General features: G+C 34.7%; 1 protein-coding gene across 3 annotated transcripts in view; it reads right to left on the reverse strand.

The window, feature by feature from the left end:
• Nucleotides 1–19,955, reverse strand: part of LOC130798169 (serine/threonine-protein kinase ATM) — a 55,484-nt gene that overhangs the window by 15,314 nt on the left and 20,215 nt on the right. For all 3 annotated transcript variants that reach the window (XM_057661053.1, XM_057661054.1, XM_057661056.1), the window contains exons 25-59: nt 19,556–19,683; nt 18,560–18,716; nt 18,430–18,476; nt 18,267–18,330; nt 17,082–17,156; nt 15,899–16,018; nt 15,394–15,579; nt 14,499–14,620; nt 14,345–14,414; nt 14,064–14,191; nt 13,804–13,945; nt 10,148–10,288; nt 9,374–9,472; nt 9,224–9,270; nt 8,551–8,740; nt 8,277–8,477; nt 8,067–8,138; nt 7,813–7,882; nt 7,443–7,560; nt 7,248–7,371; nt 6,904–7,047; nt 6,583–6,690; nt 6,042–6,089; nt 5,846–5,950; nt 5,594–5,680; nt 4,635–4,943; nt 4,406–4,521; nt 3,718–3,784; nt 3,571–3,645; nt 3,278–3,397; nt 1,463–1,627; nt 1,283–1,381; nt 737–888; nt 450–651; nt 324–371 (exon numbers count right to left, since the gene is read on the reverse strand). In XM_057661053.1, coding sequence (XP_057517036.1) covers nt 324–371; nt 450–651; nt 737–888; nt 1,283–1,381; nt 1,463–1,627; nt 3,278–3,397; nt 3,571–3,645; nt 3,718–3,784; nt 4,406–4,521; nt 4,635–4,943; nt 5,594–5,680; nt 5,846–5,950; nt 6,042–6,089; nt 6,583–6,690; nt 6,904–7,047; nt 7,248–7,371; nt 7,443–7,560; nt 7,813–7,882; nt 8,067–8,138; nt 8,277–8,477; nt 8,551–8,740; nt 9,224–9,270; nt 9,374–9,472; nt 10,148–10,288; nt 13,804–13,945; nt 14,064–14,191; nt 14,345–14,414; nt 14,499–14,620; nt 15,394–15,579; nt 15,899–16,018; nt 17,082–17,156; nt 18,267–18,330; nt 18,430–18,476; nt 18,560–18,716; nt 19,556–19,683 — 4,146 coding nt within the window. The remainder of the gene's footprint in view (nt 1–323; nt 372–449; nt 652–736; nt 889–1,282; nt 1,382–1,462; nt 1,628–3,277; nt 3,398–3,570; nt 3,646–3,717; nt 3,785–4,405; nt 4,522–4,634; nt 4,944–5,593; nt 5,681–5,845; nt 5,951–6,041; nt 6,090–6,582; nt 6,691–6,903; nt 7,048–7,247; nt 7,372–7,442; nt 7,561–7,812; nt 7,883–8,066; nt 8,139–8,276; nt 8,478–8,550; nt 8,741–9,223; nt 9,271–9,373; nt 9,473–10,147; nt 10,289–13,803; nt 13,946–14,063; nt 14,192–14,344; nt 14,415–14,498; nt 14,621–15,393; nt 15,580–15,898; nt 16,019–17,081; nt 17,157–18,266; nt 18,331–18,429; nt 18,477–18,559; nt 18,717–19,555; nt 19,684–19,955) is intronic.

A 19,955-nucleotide genomic window follows, 5' to 3' on the forward strand; every position in this document is an offset into this window, starting at 1 on the left:
CTCTTAATTTGTGTTTTGTTCTTAATCTATGAGTGAAAACATAGTCAAACAAGATCCTATTTAATTCTTCTTGATGTAAATCTTTGTTGATACCAACTTTTTATGATTTTTAATTATCCACAGTGAAATGGCTGAATAAATCATGTGCCCTTCTTGTTTATATGAAGTTGCACATGATATCTGCTACCAAGGGTCAATCGGAAACAACCTCTGTGTTAGTTTTATCATTAACAAGAATAAGGTTGCGTACATCCGATCCTCCCATATCCCAACCTAGGTCGGAGCCAAAAGGCCAATTAAAGAGTGTCAAACAGCCAACTTACCTTTGTTGAACTCCTCAATCTCTTAATGAGAGCTTCCAATTCCATTTTCTGCATGGAATACCTTTCCTGAATTAATTCATTTTACTTTGCAAGGTTTTGTTACACTTTCTAACTATTAACAATTACCTTGTGTTTCCTCAAACGCAAAGCAGCTTGCCATTCGCTAGAGTTTAACCTCTCTTCATGACTTTTAAAGAGTGCATCAGCATAATGTGCCAGATGAAAATGTGTTTGGCATTTCCTATCCAAGGATTTCCTGTTGACAGCTTTGAGATCCTCAGAAAATGTCACAGCACGCTTCAAGTACTTCTCCAATATTGTCCTCGAGCTGCATTTGTTTTCACATAGAATGCCTATAAGTTCAAATATGTTTATCCATATACAGGAAAACATGCATAGGTTTGATGACTGACTTGCTAGATCGAGTTTCTGCAAGCCACTTCCCAACCAAACGATGTACATCTGATGATTCTTCATTTGATTGATTCTCTTCCGCAATATATTTTGCAAGATTGATAGCCATATCCTGCCGACCTTGTGCTCTCAGAAGCTTGGCCTCTTCAAGCTGCAATTTACCATTACGAAAACATGATTAAAGCTATTAATATTTAGGATTTCAAATGACAGCTTGACCTTTTTGTGTTAGACTACATCTCCGTTTTCAGCTCAACTCTGAGACAGTGGTAAAAAAGATTCATGCTAGGCTAAGACTACATTATAGTAATTTGAACTACATGTATAAAAAAATACACCTCCAAGAAATTCAAACCTGTGATAATGTGTATAACCCTAACAAAATGAAGTATAAACTGCTGAAGGGCATTAATATTTTATAAGTTTGCGAAGCATCTATTATTGCTATAATCACTCAAAAGTTTACAATACGCACAGAAATAGCGTTTCTTTTTCTTCTTTCAAATAATTCAGTTCAAGAACGAAAGAGTAAATTAAACAATTACCCTGCCATGCAAGTACAAACTTGAATTTTTGCTGCCCATTTCCATACACATGATTTTTAATTGATGTAAAGATGCAGCAGCTTGAGAGTACTTGGAACCCTATCCATCCATTAAAAATTAAATAAATAAGTTGGAAACTGTTCTGACAAGCATATATAGCTTATACAACTGGAATAATACCTTGCGAAGAATAGATGAAGATTGTAAAAGATGTTGCATTGTACAATCTTTACAACCCAAAATTTGGAGCAGAACTTTCCTGAATGCCACAAATGGCTCTAACAGATTCATGTGCAGTCGTGTCTGATTCACAATGTCATTCCATTGTGTATTCAAACTTGACAACTGCATTTAAAAAAGAGAGATGCCATTACATAGTTAATTCTTTAAGACAAAAAAGTTCCATTCTCCACTAGAAAAATATCGCCGCCTTCTGTGTATTGATAACAAGACAATCTGAATAAACAATAGATCAAAAGTTGAAACCATCTAATAAATACATTAACTGCAATAATGAAAAACACAAGCTTTTTTGATATGCGCCTAGAAGAAAGAAAACCTTCTAGACAGTAATATTTTACTCTTAAACAACCCAAAACTAAATAGATTGTACAAAGAAAATAAAGAAATCTGATGGGAAAATCAAGAGAAATGGTTCATAAGGATAATGTTTTCAGGTTACTACAGCCACTTCAGCCAACAAGTTCTGCAAAATATTCACATACAGGGACTGCAATAACTTGGAAATTTCCCCTTTCAAAGGTTTCATTCCCTCAGCTATGGTCTTTTAGGTCATACTTGGGTCATTTTGTTCGACTTTATTGACGAAAAAGGCTTTTGTATAAAGGAAGAGATTTTGGGATCTTAAGGTATACATTAGATCTTAAAATTTTTGGAGGAAAAAAGAAATAACAATAGGAGGAGCTGCCAATTATTACTATATTATATCCCTTTAAAATTCCTAGAAAAATGTGATTTCAATATTTGCAAAAAAAGAACATCAAAGGGTAAAACCCACTTGGGGTAAAAAGACCATTGTTTAGTGATTAAGGTTCTCGCATAATTATTTGAATCTGAAAATGGAATGAGATCTGGTAAAGAAGGGGATTCTCTTTTGCTATATCAAACGGATTATTAGAGTAATGGTAATCATTACCTTCGTATTCAATTCCATTCCCTTCTGTTTCTTATAATTTTATAAGACCTTGATTATATAGACTTCAAATTATCATGTGCACTTCTTATTTATGTGAACTTGTAGATGATGTTTGCAATCAAGGCTCAACAGCAAACAACCACTTTGTTAGTACAAGAGTAATGTTATGTGCGGAGATGGGCATGGTCTGGGCCACGACAGCACAAGCAAGACCCACTATTGGTCTGGCATGTATGACTTGTGGCTCAACACAACACGACACATGAAGCTGCGACCCAGGTGTGCCACGGAAAAGATTATTAGAATTTGGCAAAACCTAGCACGAAGCATGACGGGCCGCCCACTTTTTGGGCACGAAGGCATGGCCCACTAAGCATCATAGTGCAAAAACAAGGTCGCAGTGTCGCACCACCGTATTGCACCCATAGAGGTTTTTGAGTGACCGCAAAATCATCCGCATTGAACACGAAATCCGCGACCGTGAGTGAAACCGTATTTTTGTACTATGCTAGGCATGACACAGTCCGACACAAATTTAACATTTTTTATTTAAAGTTTATTTTCTCAATAATACTTTTTCTTTTATCAAATATCAATTTTCTTTTTTTGTAATGTTGATATTGATCAATGAATGAAATGGTGTTTTTTTTTATCATTTTATCTTGCTACTTATGTATTAATTTCCATATTGATTACGATTTTTAGATGCAGTTGTCATTTGTCAATCATCTCCAGGAGCATATTACAGCAAAGCAAGATGGTATACAACTATTCAGAACAAACATTAATCCATAGTGTCTGAGAAGTAAATCTAAAAATGAGAAAAGGGACTGAAGTACCTCATCGAAGACCGGGTTAGTGGGTTCAGATAACACATTACGCTTCTCTGCCAAGAAAATCGTACTTCTACACACTGGTCTCCATCTTAAATCCCAAGTCACACCCAAATGATCTAAGATCTACATGGAGATTCATAAGGATTAAAGATTATAATTCAATGTTAGGATGGGAGAGAAACTCAGAAATTCCAATAGAAAAGAGCAACAGATTGCTATAAATATTTACAGCTAAAGCACTCGTAGTAACAGCTCCGCTAAGCACAGGCTTTAAAAAAGAGTAAAACAGATTTTACCTGCAGTTTTATTATTGTTGAGTAGATATACTCTGTGCTTTCCTCACTCGCATGATAAAGAGACAGCACAAGTTCCTAAACAAATGGTAAACAAGTGAGACGTCGGTATACTTTCAAATCAGAGCAAGAGCCTCAAACCATGATCACCTGCTTGGAATCCTTTAGTTCTTTGTGGAACTCAACAAAATCTCCTTCTTGCAATGCCCTCAAGCAACTGATTTGATTAAAAACACAAAATCAATCAAAAAATTCAGAACCAGACTTTTTATATACCTTATGGGCTGTGGAAAAGTCTACTCCACAGTCCGCCGTAGTAGCAGACAGGTTTGATGCTAACCCCACTACAGGAAACAAAAGACGACATGCAGTTCAAATTACAATTGTTCTGCTAGGGAAAAAAGGCTTATTGAAAAGAACAATTGTGCCTGTTTTCACATATAACATGGACATCAGAAGAGTGGATTTGGAGTGGGGATGGGTGGGTGCATGACTGTCGACCGCATGTAACATGGACATCTGAAAAAACCATCATTGGTACTCCCATGTTTCAAAAATTGTGATGATGAATCATGTGTGGTCGAGTACACACCTTGTTAATTCAAAGAGAAGACGAATGGCATGTCTTGGCTAACAAGAAAATCAAAACCTTTAATCATATAGCCAAAATTGTAAGAAGCGTATAAAGAATATTCATTTATTTATTTTCGACATGAGGAACAAGAGTAACAAGTTCCCTTTTGTTGATGATAAAACATATACTACATAAAGAAAATACAAATAAAGAAAAGATTTACAGGTCTTTTTTGATTGCTTGTATGGGGCGTAGAACTGTTACCTGTGCAAGTTTTGATTAAAACGATCATTTCTATTATGCTGGTTTGAAGCATGAGACATGTCTCCTACGTTAAACACAGAGAAGTCCCAGTTGCTAGAGCGCCAGGCAGCCTCATACTACATATATTTATATTAAAAAATAAAGAGGGTTAGTGTTAGTAAACTAAACAAGTTCGCAATTCCATTAATATTCCCTAAGCTCAACAACTTCATTCATATGATAGAGCAACCTGTTGTTCAACAAACTCCTGATCATGTTGGAACTCCTGTCTACGAGAAGCTAATCCTTGACAATACAGATCTAGAATATGAGCACATCCAATCTGCTGCAGAGATCTTGTGACACCTTTGTATGGCTTCCTTTGTTTCACCCCAAGTTCCATTTCTGAGATGGACATGCAAGAAGTTTCTTGACTACTTTCATGAGATGAGTATTTCTGAGAACCCTCCAATGTCTCTATTCTCACTTGTAAATCATAATATTCAAGAGCCTTGCTCCAGTTCCCCTCATGTTCAAAGGTCAAAATTTGAGAGGTAAGCTTCACACAAGAGCCAACAGCAACATAGACAAAGTCAGTTCCCAAACAAGTTAATTGCACTTGTTCCTCAATATTTTCAATTTACAGTTCACACTGCAAGTACACCTTAAGAGAATTCATCATTGAAGATGTTAAAACAAATTGTATATTAAAAAAGCATTTTGCAATGGCGTTCCATTCAACTCTAATCTTAACTCTAAGGGAGCAATGTTTTAAGATGGGGATAGCTTGTAAAAAGATAAATGAGAAAACCCTTCTATTGCTCTTCTTCAGAAAGCCACAATAATTTAAGAGAAATACTGCATACAGAATAATATAGTGTAAAAGTGGCTCTTTATACGTCATTATTTGCATCCAAAGATCCGCACGTAAGGCCTATATCTTACCACCATATTGATGCTGGTATATGGTACAAGTTAACAAAGTCTAAGACGCTGCAAAAATAACTCTGTGTAGCCCATATACAACAACAATTTCTACATGTTCGGATTAAGGCTTTGGCATTGTGTTGTAGCTCATATATGAGAAAAATAAATCCGAACAAGTTTAAAAATTTCTAGAAACACAAAATATAAAAGACTAAATCATAATCTGCTCCTTTTGAACTAAGCACTGCTAAATATGCAATGAGGTTTCATGCAACCAGTTACCTTATGGGATTGAATGATTCCATATAAGCTGTCAGGCTCATTTATCCGTGTAAGAGCTGAGAGCAGTAACTCAATATGACAGGATAACTGCAAGTTAAAATAATTGAAGAGCTTTAGCGTCATTTCTAGTTCTTGTGCATGCCACTTTCTATCTTTGGAAAAAGGAAAGGAGTGGGATCTGTTTGTTTTTTGACAGCCAAACGTGTTACAAGGCTAAAAGCAGTATCCCATCATAATGGAATCTTTAATTACCGTTTCAACATGGGAAAAGTCCGGCTTTCCAAGAGTAAGGCTACGAAAATGGTCTTCACACCAGTGCTCAACATAGAGCATAGCAGTAAAATATGACCCACAAAACTGTTTACAACAGCAATATTAGCTAAGAAAATACACATCAGAAAGATAGCCAAATAAGAAGACTGCTGAATATTGTTACATTGATACTCACAATTGCCGCCTTTGCTACAGTAAGATAATCAATGTTGAGCCAATAAACCTAAAAAAAAAATCAGTACTTCAAAAAATCAAACGAGTGGAACATTATATCATCAAGAAAAATAACTCATACAGTTCATTAAGGAAATTTCAATTCTTCCATTTTCATTTTTCATTTCATTCTTTTATGAAAACAATTAAACTACCCTGGCTGCCGTTACGTTGTACTTCTGCACTGCTATTTGCTACAGCTATCAGGCATTAGAGCTACGTGCACAATAACAATTATCACAAATAAAAAGACAAATATTCTTGCCACCAGACAATTAGAACAGTATTAAAAGACATTAGAACTATCTATGTGCACAATAATCTTACATTGCTGTTATTTTGCTTAGCCAAATTCTTGGATGACACAAATTTATTACAGAAATTTTGCATATTACAGAAAGGTATATAATTGAAGGAAATATAAAGATGCTTGAGATTAACATATGAATATAGACATTGCACATTTTCAGCAGCATTTCATTGCAGACAAATGTATGATATACCTTATCCCACAGAGTGGTGGATTTCAAAGCGGCACTCCCTACCGTGTCTGATTCTAGGGCCTTCAAAGACGCTCGAGATTTTCCACCATGCCCAGAAGAACGAGAAGGCTGCATGAGGCACATAACAAACAAAGAGTTTTTACACAATGCTTCAAAGTTCAAACAAACACTCACTAAATGGAGATGCTGAATTCATTCAATCCCTTCCAGTTGGCCAGCACTCCATTACAAATCAGGTAACATTGATTCAGCTCTAGCATTGTACAGTAACTTACAAGCTTTTGTGCATTATGAAAAGAAAACACAAAAGGCAGTATTCACCTTCAAATTTTCCTGTTTATTTGGCGTTGAACTTGTATTGGCTCTCTCCAATACATGACATAAGCGCAGTTCATTTAGTACATCCAACATCACCTGAATAGACTTCTTCATCTTATTTGTCTCGATAAATATATGCTGCTCTACCTGAAAATTCAATTGGAGATATATTGTAATAAATTGCAAAAGTATATAACGCTGAACCCCATTCACGTGAACGGCTTCGTCATGCATGCACAGTGCACATACAAACAAAATTATGCGATTAATGGTTCGACTAAGCTTCAACACTAAAGAATATGAAGTTCTTAACATCAAGAATGGGGCAGTGTGCAGCAAATAATGACCTTGACAGAGATAAGTTTGGCAAAATCAATTGCCAAATCCTTTCTCCCAGCCAAATTGATAATGATGCTCGGCAGTAAAAGTTCAGCAATTTCAGCCTTCAGAAGAACAATATCTTGGCATAGCCTGGTAATAATTAACTCTCATTAACAAAGTAAACAAAAACACTTCGAGTCACTTAAGCATTGAAATCTTACCTCAATGTGACATCACTGCAGTGACCAATTAGTGAGTAAACAAGTGGACATATCCAAGATTCAAATATTTTGTCACATGTATTCCATAGTGATGAATCTTCCAAGGATTTTCCTTCGGCTAGAAATTTCACATAAACAATAAACAAGCTCAAACTATGATGTTTGATCATAAAGCATAACTATTCACATGAATATCAATAGAATATCAGATTAAGCTGTTAAAAAGTGATTCCAAAACAGATCTACGTACTCGATAGCAAAATTTCTGAATTTTAAAGAACATAACAAAATCAGCGACACTGCCACACTTTAATAGCCTTAATATTAATGGTCTAAGCAGCAAGTATCTAGAGAAATTATGGCAATTTACCAGTGAACTTCTTCTGCAGATCACATAAAATGCCCTCAACCAACTTCATGTTGGCTCCCTTTGAATGAACCTACAGCCCAAAAGAGTATATTAATGATAGAAAACTCAGCAAATAGACTGTTGAGAAAAAGAAAGAAACAAAAAAAAAACAGAAAACAAGAGGATTCAACAAATTCCATCTATGGTTTTCCAAAAATAAACAAGTATGAATATGAACAAGGATCAGAATCAACATTGCAGCAACATGCAGTTACCTTGATAAGAGACCTTTCATAAGAATCAAATGATCCTAAAATTCTACTCCCTCTTTCCGTTGAAAGAATACCCTGATTAAATATTTTCATAGAAATGATCAATCATGACTATCATTATTTGGAAAAAAAAAATGCAGGGAAAGTAAAACAATGGAAGTCACCAGATCAAATACAGTTGCATTAAAAGTCAACTTGTATCAGTAAACTCACACGAAGTGTTCTAGATGATAAATCGATAATATTAACAGAATCATCCGTCAAATATTTCTTTAAATTCCTTATGAGGGAAATTAACAGCTTTTCAGATGTAACATCATCCAACTCAAAATTCATTTCAGCTCTGCTAACACATTTATGGCCTGAATTATCAGGTAGATGAAAAACCACTGAACGTGGATCCCCGATTCCAACCTACAAACAGAGGAACAGATACAGCACGTAAGAACAAGTAAACAACCCAAAGAATTGAAGCTAACAGTATTACCTTAGAAACAAGATCAGACACCAATGACCTAGCATCTGCATCCTGTGAACCGCATATTCTGACAAGTGACCAGACAGCTTGCAAAATCTCTGGGTCAGATTGCCAACAACCAACTAAATTACTGCTCCAGCCATTCTCCTTAATATGAAAACTCCCCTCACCCAGTAGCTTCTTGTGGAATACTTGAAGACTGCAAACATTTGAAGCATTTTGGAGTTAATGCAAGTGACAGGAGTAAATTGACCAACTGTCTCCTCAAAATCATCTTAGTTAAAGCACCTTTGAAATAATATATCATTTTTCTGTAACTAAATGAATATTTGTAATCCAAAACAATCGTGCTTAGAACACAAAGTAAGGATTTATTTGCAGGACTAGAAATCTTTAACATTTTGATGATCTTGGTAAGATGGAAGAAAGAAAGAGAGAGGAAAAAAACTTCTCCACATATTATACAAGAAAATAATTGGAATATTATACTAAGTGTTCTGTACGAAAAAAATAATAACAAACCCACAAATTTTCCATTAGTATCATCACCCTTCACAATTTGTACAATTAACATAATGAGCAATGGCATCAAATATCGAACCAATATTCCAAACAACGCCAATACATCACCACCCCCCCCCCCTCCCAAAATATTATGTAAAACTTTACAGAGAGACCATACCTCCATAAAAGTCGTCTTGGTGGAAGATGGCAAGATCTCTTCACAAACTGCGATAAAAACTTTCTCTTCAGCAAGTAATAAGCCAAGAGATTCCGTGAATGATACGAATGGAAGTCAATTACAACAAAAGAAATCAAATACAGATAGTACCTTCAAGAAGTGGTCTCTGAGAGAGTAACCTTTGCATAATTCAAGATGGAATTTCCTTATCTTGTCAAATTTCTCTAGCTCAGGGAATGGTTCCAATTCCTAGAAAAATCAATTTTTTTATCGAAGGAGTTCAAATTCCAAAAAAAAATCATTTTATATCAGCGAAGGAGAATATCTTGGTCATATTTTATGGAAATTGAATAGGCACAAAACTATAAAGTTTTACATAAATTTTTTCAATACAAGGCTATGCTAATAGAATACACATTACTGAAGTAAGAAGTCACTGGCAATAGATATGACAAATGTTAGACACAAATACGCTACAATATCATCATCCTCCTTAATATTTTGGCAGTGATAAATACAAAATTTTGTCCAGGATACAAAGTTTAAATCCTCCACATACCAAAAAAAAAAAAAGGCAACCAAAAGCCAATCCTATGGATGAACACACAAGGGACATAAGGTGTAAATTCGATGTACATTTTGAATCTACAAGTATATCTAACAAACCAGAAATGGACACTGAAAAAACGTTCTTATAGTTTTGTCCTTAAGTGTCCAGAAATCAACCAAAGATGAAAAATCAGCAACCATAAGGCTATCAAAGTATCAATTCATGAGAATCCCCACCCCAAAACAAATTCTAAAACCGAATGAAAGAAAATACAAATTGAGGTTACAAGGTTGAAAGCAAGCAAACACTAAGCTTTGGTGTTGAAGAATAGCAAGAATACAATATGTAAAATAAAGATATTGAAAAGGGCTTACTCGGATGTAATCATGTAGTGATGGATCAGAATCAACAGTTAGGAGATGAAGCAACGACAAAACTTGGGATGATGAAGTGCATGATTTTTCTGCAATAGATCCCAAGGGTATGCAACAAGCAACTAATTTTGGCACCAGAAACTGCAAAGCAGAAATTCATAAACTTACGTATCATTCAGAGTGGCGAATCTAGAACTCAAAATCATGGGTAGCACCAACGTGTTGAAGAAAATTAATAAAAAAATTTGGCAGTCTTATTGGTAAAATGAACGACCCAAAAAAATTTCATTACTCCAAATTGACCTGTAAGTAAAATATCGCAATAATAATTTCATGTCACTGCCAAAAAGTGCGTTATATGTCATCCACACCGGATCGTACAAAGCTATAAGTTAAAAGTTACAAGTTACAATGAGATCAAAGATTGACTTAGTGAAATACTTCCTCTGTTCTGAAATCATCGCTGCATTACGGTTAGTGACACTATTCATTGTTCAAGCTTATATTATATATTACGGCTTATATGTAAGAAAAAGTATATGCAAGTGGGATCTTGTTTGAATCGGCTAATTGCATACTTTCATAAAATTAACTTTTTATAATTTTTAGATGTGCATATTTCTATATAAATGATTAAAATAATATATTTGATTGCGTAAAAAGTCAAATGTAGTGAGTGTAGTGAAACGGAGGAAGTACAAGGTAACAAAAAAAGAAAAATTATTTTTTAAAAAAACATAGGTAGCCTATGCTACCCCATTGTTACAATGTATGTTTGCCAATGAGACCAAGCTAGTGTTTGTTAAGAATTAAAAAATGCATAAAAGAAAAATACATGCATTCTTCTAAAGGAAAACCCAATCAAATTCAGATGATTTGAATTGATGCAAATAGACCATATCTCTGTTATGCAAAAAGTTGATACAACAATATCAAAAACAATGTCAAATCATTAATCCTAACATATGGGGTCGACTACATGAACAAAAACAAATCAATGTAAGAGATCCTTGCTAAAAGCAATAAATACTTTATTCGGCTTGATCCAAATATTAATTTACAACAAAGAAAAATAATTTCAATATTATCCACACAAATTCTCTTTCTCCATTCCTTCATATCTATTGTCATATGCTCCAAAAGGTTCCAAATTACAATTCTTTTACGCTATCCAAGTCATCTAATGACCTACCTCTTCCTTTTTTAAGCGCCTAAAACTCCTAACTTTCTACTTTTTTAACTTGTATATAATCTGATCTTTTTTACAAGACGATTCGAATTGTTACCCAAAAATTCACTATACCTTAAGTATCTGTGTCGACCGTTGACACTCAAACATGTGTATGACACTTGGACACATCAATTTTGGTCCAAAATATTAAAATCTTTTCATAAACCAATGTTCTCTTGTTTTCTCGTAATTATTTGCAACTACGAAATACCCTTCATTATGTCCACTCCTACATCATAGTATACAAGAAATGAGCTACCCTCTTCTTTCTAAAATGTGTTTTCTTTATCAAAGCATCTAGAACCATCGATGCAAAATCTCGAATGTGGTTGTTGTATAACCTCATAAACCTTTACAATAAGTTCGCAACGCGGTGAAGCACCAATATTTTGCTCTATGTATGACAATGTACTAGGATTTTTCCCTTAGCTTTAGTGGCACACCTTGATCTTAATATTTCGATTGCAATTATCCATTTGAGGCTTGAGACACACGCATCAAATCATGTGTTTTACATCATAATCAACTTCTCCATTCTTGTGAGGAATTAATCAAAGGTGCTTGAAACACTTAGTCGAAAAAAGGCCACTTGTATATAACTTTACAATGCTATGATCATTTGTGATAAAGTTTTATTCCATATAGGCATAAAATAAGTCTTGATATGACGTCGACCTCCACATTTAAATAGATTTTGTCATATCACATAGGATCGTTGCAAAACAAAAAGGGTCAATTGTGATTCGGAATCCTCGGTCGCTTTTTAGCATGTCCTAACAATAGTTTCCACTTTTCACTATCTAATAAATATCTTGGATTATAGTATTATACTTACATGTCACACCTTTCTTTATCTAAACTCTCCAAAGTACTTCCCTTGGTTGTTTGCCACACCTTCACTAGAATCCAGATCAATTGAAACCATGTGCAAATCTTTTTTCTATTTATATCCAATAATACACCATTTTTACCTATCTCTCACGTCCGACTTGTTAGATATCATTTCAATAACGTTAAACTTTGCCTCAAATAACACTTGTTTTGTCTTGATATTTTGGCCTCTACACTAATTCACTTTATCTCAAGCATCAAAAATGTAAACATTACATTTTTTTCATAACATTTGTCAAGTCCAATTACTTCCCTTAAATAATTTCAAACTTTCAAGATGTCAATCTTAACTCAAATCCAATTCTCTTTAACACCTAATAACCTTTTCTCATTTGACACCACATTCAAGAGATGTGTGCGCAACTTCAGACAACCACCCAAAAACCCTTTAAAACTTAACACTACACTCGAGTCTAGGAGATGAAGTTGATGCCCTTTCAAATTTGACTCCAAATTCAGCAATGTGGCACATCAATGAAGTAAAAACACTTGCATACTTATCACTACACTTTAAAGGAAGTGTGCCACATTAATTTGAAGTTGGTTTATGTCATAAGATGAGATAATGTTTTATCTTGGCTGCTTCCAAGCACAACACCCATCTTTATATGGGAATCCGATAACGAATATCAAAGCACTCGGAAATAGTTATGCCAGAAGATAAGTGATGATAGAGAACATAACAATCATTCGTTGTTTTTTTCAGACTTGAGTGAAATTGGTAATTAACCTTATGCAATGTACGGTCAATGTGAAAAGCACACTTTATTCCATTAGTTGCTAGTTTCCACAAAAATTCCTTGTCCTTAAGTAATTCACTTCCTTGTATTCCTCTATAATAGGAAAACCTTATCTACCACAACCTCAAAAGATAGGAGAAAAGGATTATGATGACATTTGGGGGTTGGACATGAAGTAGGTGAGTAATACTATTATTAGTTTCCACAAGACAAAAAAGGAAGCTCATAAAACAAAACCCCAAACAAGTGCTACAAGAGGGATCTCCCCAAAAGCACTTAATGTTTATACGCCAGAAAGAGATACGAAACAGGATAGAGTACATGATACTCTCCTTAGGCCCATTCCTGCCGGGCTGCCTTAATATAAACATATCGAAATTTCCTTAAGCCAACACTTCAAAAGTGTACTAGTTGTCAAAACAGTCTCCTCAATCTGTCACATTCATCCTTCTAAATGAAAGAAACATACTTTTCAAAGCATCTTAGTTCATGAATAAGGGTTCATAGCTAACAAGCAGTCCAAAGCCAAGATAGACTACCCTGAAACATAACTAACAACACTTGGGCCCTCCTGGTAAGGGGGTAAAAGGGTAGTAAAAAGAAAAGGAGAAAAAATTTCTTGAATACTACTTGTCTGTAAAAGAAGTAAAAAATAATGGAATAAAAGCCTCGTTCTTAAGGTTGATTCTTCCATAAGATCAAACACCAAACAAGCATGACGACATTAAGATGCTCTTGTACTGAACAACTACATGTGCTGGAATCAAACACCATATAGAATGAAAAACGGAAACCTGCAGCTGTTCTCCAAGAATGTGAGTAGTCTCTGTTGAAGGACTAGTCATAAACATTTTGAGCATAATGGAAATCATACGACAGCATTGATCTTGTAAAGCACGAGAGCTCATAAATTGACAGACCAAATTGAAAAGGTAACTGAAAAGCAAACACAAAGCCAACATTAATATCAAAGATGAACCTCAATAGAAATTATACTAAATAATTAGAAATGTGGAAACTGACAATCAAAACAATGAACTCCAATAGAACTCACCAAGAAGTGCTCGGAACTGCTACTCTATGGCCAAGGATACTAATGAGTACCTCAATTCCAGCTAACCGGTGTGAGGTATGCCTGTCATTTACAGCGGCAGCTACTTTATAGTGTAGCTCCACCAAAAGCTGCATATTTTTGCAACAGTAGTCAAATCGGAAAAATCAATAATGCTAAGGTATCTATATTCTGGTGCATCTCTGAAGTACAGATTAAAATTTTCCGTAAGATGCATCTTTACCAATTAATTATTAAAACAGAAGAAGGAAAAGGGGGAATACCATGAATACTCTATCAGGACGAAAAACATTAATCTTGTCAATAACACCCTCATCTGAAGGATAATTGTCACTGAGATTACCCAAATAAATTTTCATTCAGTAAAGTAAACAAAGTCACAGATGTAAGCAAATAAACTGAGGTAGGGTATTTTACAGCTCCATAAAGCCATCAACGACTGTCCGAAGTGCAAGTTCAATTGTCTCCCTGGAAAACAAAGGAACCATAGGGTCCGACACAGATGAAGCTAGACTGAGTATATGGCAGACTATAGTAACCTGCACAGATAAGGAAAAAACCAAAGAAAAATACCAATAGTTCATTTGCTTCCACTCTTTACTATCACAATACCACATTTACATAAGACAAAGATAAGTCATATTACATATCAAAAGAAAGGATGTATAAAACAGAAGAGCTAGATTCCCTCAAACCAATAGAAAAAAATATGACAACGAAATCTAAATCATTTTAATTGTAAAAAAAACCCATAAATCCACCCCACCCCACCCCCAACCTCCACCAGCACCGCCACCACAAAAGGAAACAAGTTGTAACCTAGATTAAGGGATCCGAATATATTTTAAGGAGCAGAGCTCTTGGACAGTTCATTTTTCCAACACATTTAAAAAGACCGGTGGTCCCCAACTAGCTAGATAATTCATGTAACTTGATCTTCAATAACTCGAATAAACAACTTATTGTAAGAGAAAAGAAAAAATTGCTAAAAAAACCTTATATACAACCAAAAACCGTAAAACACTACGACAAAAATTCCCAGCATGAGTCAAGTCCATTAAAGAATTGCTAACAAGTTAGAAGGTAACTTGCTATCAATTCAATCTAATTCTAATAGGCCAATAACTTGCTATCATTGGCAATCTAATATCTGCTTTTCAGCCATTAGAATGCCCCTCACCTCACTAAAATAAAGCCATAACATGATTCTGTCACCCAGTGGAAGTATGAATAGAATGCCATAAAAGCACATTCATCATGACATGCTTAGCAACACACACGGGATAAACAAACTACCAAAAAAGGTACAAACCATGTGTTTCTTTATAAGTTTGTCCCTGTCATCGTCAGAAATCTCAGCAAAGTGCAGAAGTTTACTCTGAAGAGCAGCTGATCCCTTTTCCCAACCAGTCATTTTGCTACAATACACCGCCATACAGATAGAAAAAACTGGAACGAAGTGACTTTTAACCAGAACAGGCGCAGATTGCTGTGTAAGCTGTTTGCAACAAGAAAGTGAATTCAATAAAATAGACCACACAAACAACACAATTGAAATAAAATTCAAATAAAGCGTAAAAAAGAAACATCATTTTCATTAACTCAGCAAACTTGAAGAACAGAAAGAGCAAGAATGAGTGACCAAAATCTTAAAGTAAAAACAATAGGAGAAAAATCACAAGACACACATGACACATCAAAGCCTCCAAGGCTCCAACCTCCCCCTTATTTCCGCCAACAAACACACGAATTCCAACAATGACAAATTAAAAAAGAATGGCTAAAATGAGGAGAAAGGCCAAGGAAAGATAGTATACCTCAGCTAAATACTGAAGATTGGAGCTGTCACCATGCAAGACAAGGGCAGGTAGGAGCCATTGACAACAATAAAGCAGAAAATGATTTTGCTCAACATCTAAAACAAAAAGATCCATTATCTGTGAAGATAAACACGATAACAAGGTAAGGTAGGTGAGGTACACAACACCACATGAGAATCATACACTTGTGAAGTATATGACTGTTTCAAAGATAATAAATATATTTCCATTAGCTTGTTATGCATAGTACAATCAAAATATATAAATGCAAGGATCATGAAATCTAATACTTGCAAATGGAGGAATTGTATTCGTTATTGTTTAGCCCAAATTAGTAGATCTTTGTCAGTAAAATACAGGACTCTTTCCTAGCTTTTTGGGTTGTGTTAGGGCAGCCTCTTTTCTCCTCTTCTAAGACTCTAAGTAAGCTTCTCACTAATGCCACTAACTCGGGCATTTTGGAAAGCCAACACATCATAGGCAAGAATTGTTATCAGTTCATAATTTCTACAGTTCAGTATGTGGCCAATACTTTACTTGCTTTGCAAATCAAGGGGTACCATTTAAGGTTATTTGAGATGTGTCTTGCAAGACTTTGAAGCTACATCAATCTTGAGGGCCAAGTGGTAAACCTTCAAAAAAATATGTGCACTCCAACTGTCCAACGGTAAATACCTATTAGCTTTACTAAGAGATTCCATAAAACAAGCCTACTACATGGAAATTGAAAATCAAAGCTTTTTTAGAAAGGTGGTAGGCTACAAAATACAAATTGTAGAATACACCTTTACTAGTTTCCCTAGTTACGTTGTTCATGGTTCATCTCCTCGCTAGTGTGATATTGAACAGAACTTCAATTTCCAAATAATGATTTGATAAGGGTTTCCATTGGAACAACTAGGAAGATGTTAGTCATCTAAGCATGCGGGTAATCTTGGCATTAGGCCTATTGGTTCAATGAAACCTGCTTTTGAAGAAAAGCAACTTGGGAGGAGATTTGGTTGTTTAGTACCCTGGGATATATTGAAATGATTTGGTAGCATAGCAAGACTGGATCCTTTTTGGTTAGTTCTTGAAAAATATTACACATGAAAAAGCAAAGGCAAATGCTACAAATGTTCAAAAAAATTTATATCTAACATAGGAGCATTATGGCATACTAAATTGCCTTGATTCTTACCTGAACTAGTGCGCATAAACTCACGCCACAAGAGACCCAACCAAACAGGATAGGGCCCATAAGTTCTTCCAAATACTGCAGAGAAGAAGAATACATTTGAATAAGTCATAGTCAAGCCCATTACCTGCTTACTGGGATAATACAATTGCATACCCCTTTTTCACATGGTTGAACAAATAACTAAGTCAAATCTATTCAAAGACCTATAAATTTCTATAAACCTCAACTCTTGATAATAATTGGACAGTGCAAAGTTACATTACTATCTAGAGTTCCAATCATAGTGCAAAAACAAAGGCCGCATCACGTTATTACGACCGTATTGTAAAGATTTTCATTTTAACGCAGCTGAAATATAAGGCCCATTGACCGCAAAATCTCTTTCGCAACCGCAACAAAAATCACAAATTTGCACTATTGTTCCCACTTATAAAACAGAATACAAGTGTAACTATCACATATTTAATTTAAAAAACTAAAAGAGAAACAATTGTCAATATGAAGTTTACTAGATAAAAAAAAAGGAACTTTTAATCAATCAAATAAATGGGATGATCACCAAGACTCCAACAATATCAATTTAAGCAACTAAATATGCTTCTTAAATGTCTCCTCATTTTCATTCTTCACATTTGAAGCATAAACAATGATATCAATTCTAGATTGATTAATCCAAAATACATTGTTTTCATTTATTTACTAGCACTTATCCAATAAAAGCAATTTTGAGCCAACAAAAAGGTCCTATAATCAATCAAATATATGAAAAGCAACTTATTTTTGTTTGGCACTAATAAATCTTAGCATTGAACCCATGTCTTACATTGTTACACATGATCAAATGGTCAAAACGAAAAGAAGACATCTAAAAACACAAAAGATATTTTTTCTTGAAGATTCTCTTGTTGCAGTAATATATAAACTAGTCCAATTCTACGTTACTTTGCAAATTATAAAAGTATAATCATTTTTAGTTAAGTTTTTCTTTTTTTCCAATTATGAAACCGGTTGTTTAGACATAAATTTAGGATCTCTAAATACCAATGTAAATTTGCATTATGTTATTCTGAATATCAAGATTCAAGGCTTGTTCAATTAACTTAGATAATTGTGCCCTCATGGGATAAGGATACTAGGTTTCTTTAATGTTGCTTGACTTAAAAAGAAGGAAAATAGAAGTATCACCTTTGACCGACATGAATAATGGAGTTGTCGAGCAAGATTATCTAATGCTGCTTTCACTAATTGCCTGAATAATAATTATCGTCCCAAAAAAAAAACAATGACAAATAGACAAATTGTATTGAATAATTGAAATATGAGCTGGAAAAAAGGAAGCAATGATTACCTTTCACAACCACCAATAGCGGAGATCACACATATCATAAAAACTGCCTGCAAATGCCACAGTAGTCAAATCAAACATAGTTCAAAAGAATTCACAAATTTAAACATACTAAAATAGCATTATAAGACACCTCTGATTCCACTTTCTCACTATGAAAAGCAACATGCATAAGAGTTATGACAATAGTTTCCATAATTGGATGTGAGGAATAATCATTTGGCTGGACCTCCTTTTCAGTGACAAGTTTCCCTCTTGAGCACATGATCAATTTCGGACCGAAGTTGGAGCTACAAAGAAAACCAATAAAATAGATGAAATGATTACCATCAAAACGAACCAATGTAATAGGGCATTTATGCATTTTTCCAACAATGCAAGGGAGAAAAAAACAAAACAAAACTAGCATAAACTGGGCCAACAAAAGAAAATGTAACAATATGTGACATGTGGATAAGCCTTTACCTTTTCCCATCTAGGAAATGCAATATCATTTATCGATTTCGAAAAGAGCACATATCTTCTAGTGATTAGTGTAACGTATCGTTGGTTTGACTTTTACGGGAACAGAAGCTTTATGGCCAACATTTATAAACAATGGTGACATGCACGAGGATGAGGTGAACATAGGATATTGGATGACTTGACCAAATAGATAGTATACACCCAATTTGATGTTTATTTTTACGATCTACACACCTAGTAACCTCCACAGCGTGTGCAAGCAATAAAATAAAAACAAGGAACTTTCCAACAAAGATAAGGTAAAGGAGAGGACAAAATAGTTAACAAAAAACATCTTACAAGCAGTGGTTTCATCATTGTCTCCCCATTCTATGTTAACTAAACTTAATGACTAGGTCTAAATACGGATATAAAGTTTGTCAATAGTCAAAGTGACATTTTGTGAAAGGAAAGGAAATAGTTATTAATTGCATTAGCATACACTTTCCTAGTCACTATAATTGCTTTGTTCTACATAACCTTGTCAACTTACCAGTGTTAGTCAAATCATAACACATAATTTCTACACCACTATATCAAGTTCAGCAATCAAGTGATCACAACTTAAGAAAGAAAATGAAGAAGCTACAAAATAGTACTAAACTCAACAAGAACGTGAACCAACCAAATATCCTGAAAAAGAACATCATGACCATCCCATGTGAGGAAAAGGATACCAATCCTCCTAGCCAAATTGAATCTCACTCGATAATCAGGATCTTTCAACAATATCAACAACCTTTGGATCATTGTCTGTTTGCACAGGAAAAAAAAGATGTTTAAGATTGAAACATATTAGAAGAAATGTAATGCAGAAAAGGACTTGAGCACAAAACAAATAATTCAGTTATTGCAATATGTTTGAACACATGCACTCCATATCAAAACCACATATATGCACCATGGTGTCAATAGTTGCTTCACCTTTGCCACCAAGTATCTATTTTTTTTGAAATGAAATTACAAATATATAAGCCATGCAACCTCTGTCTATTAAGGAATTTCATGACTAGGGCCCGAATAGA

This window comes from Amaranthus tricolor, chromosome 13 (genome assembly GCF_026212465.1).
Source record: "Amaranthus tricolor cultivar Red isolate AtriRed21 chromosome 13, ASM2621246v1, whole genome shotgun sequence".
NCBI lineage: Eukaryota > Viridiplantae > Streptophyta > Magnoliopsida > Caryophyllales > Amaranthaceae > Amaranthus > Amaranthus tricolor.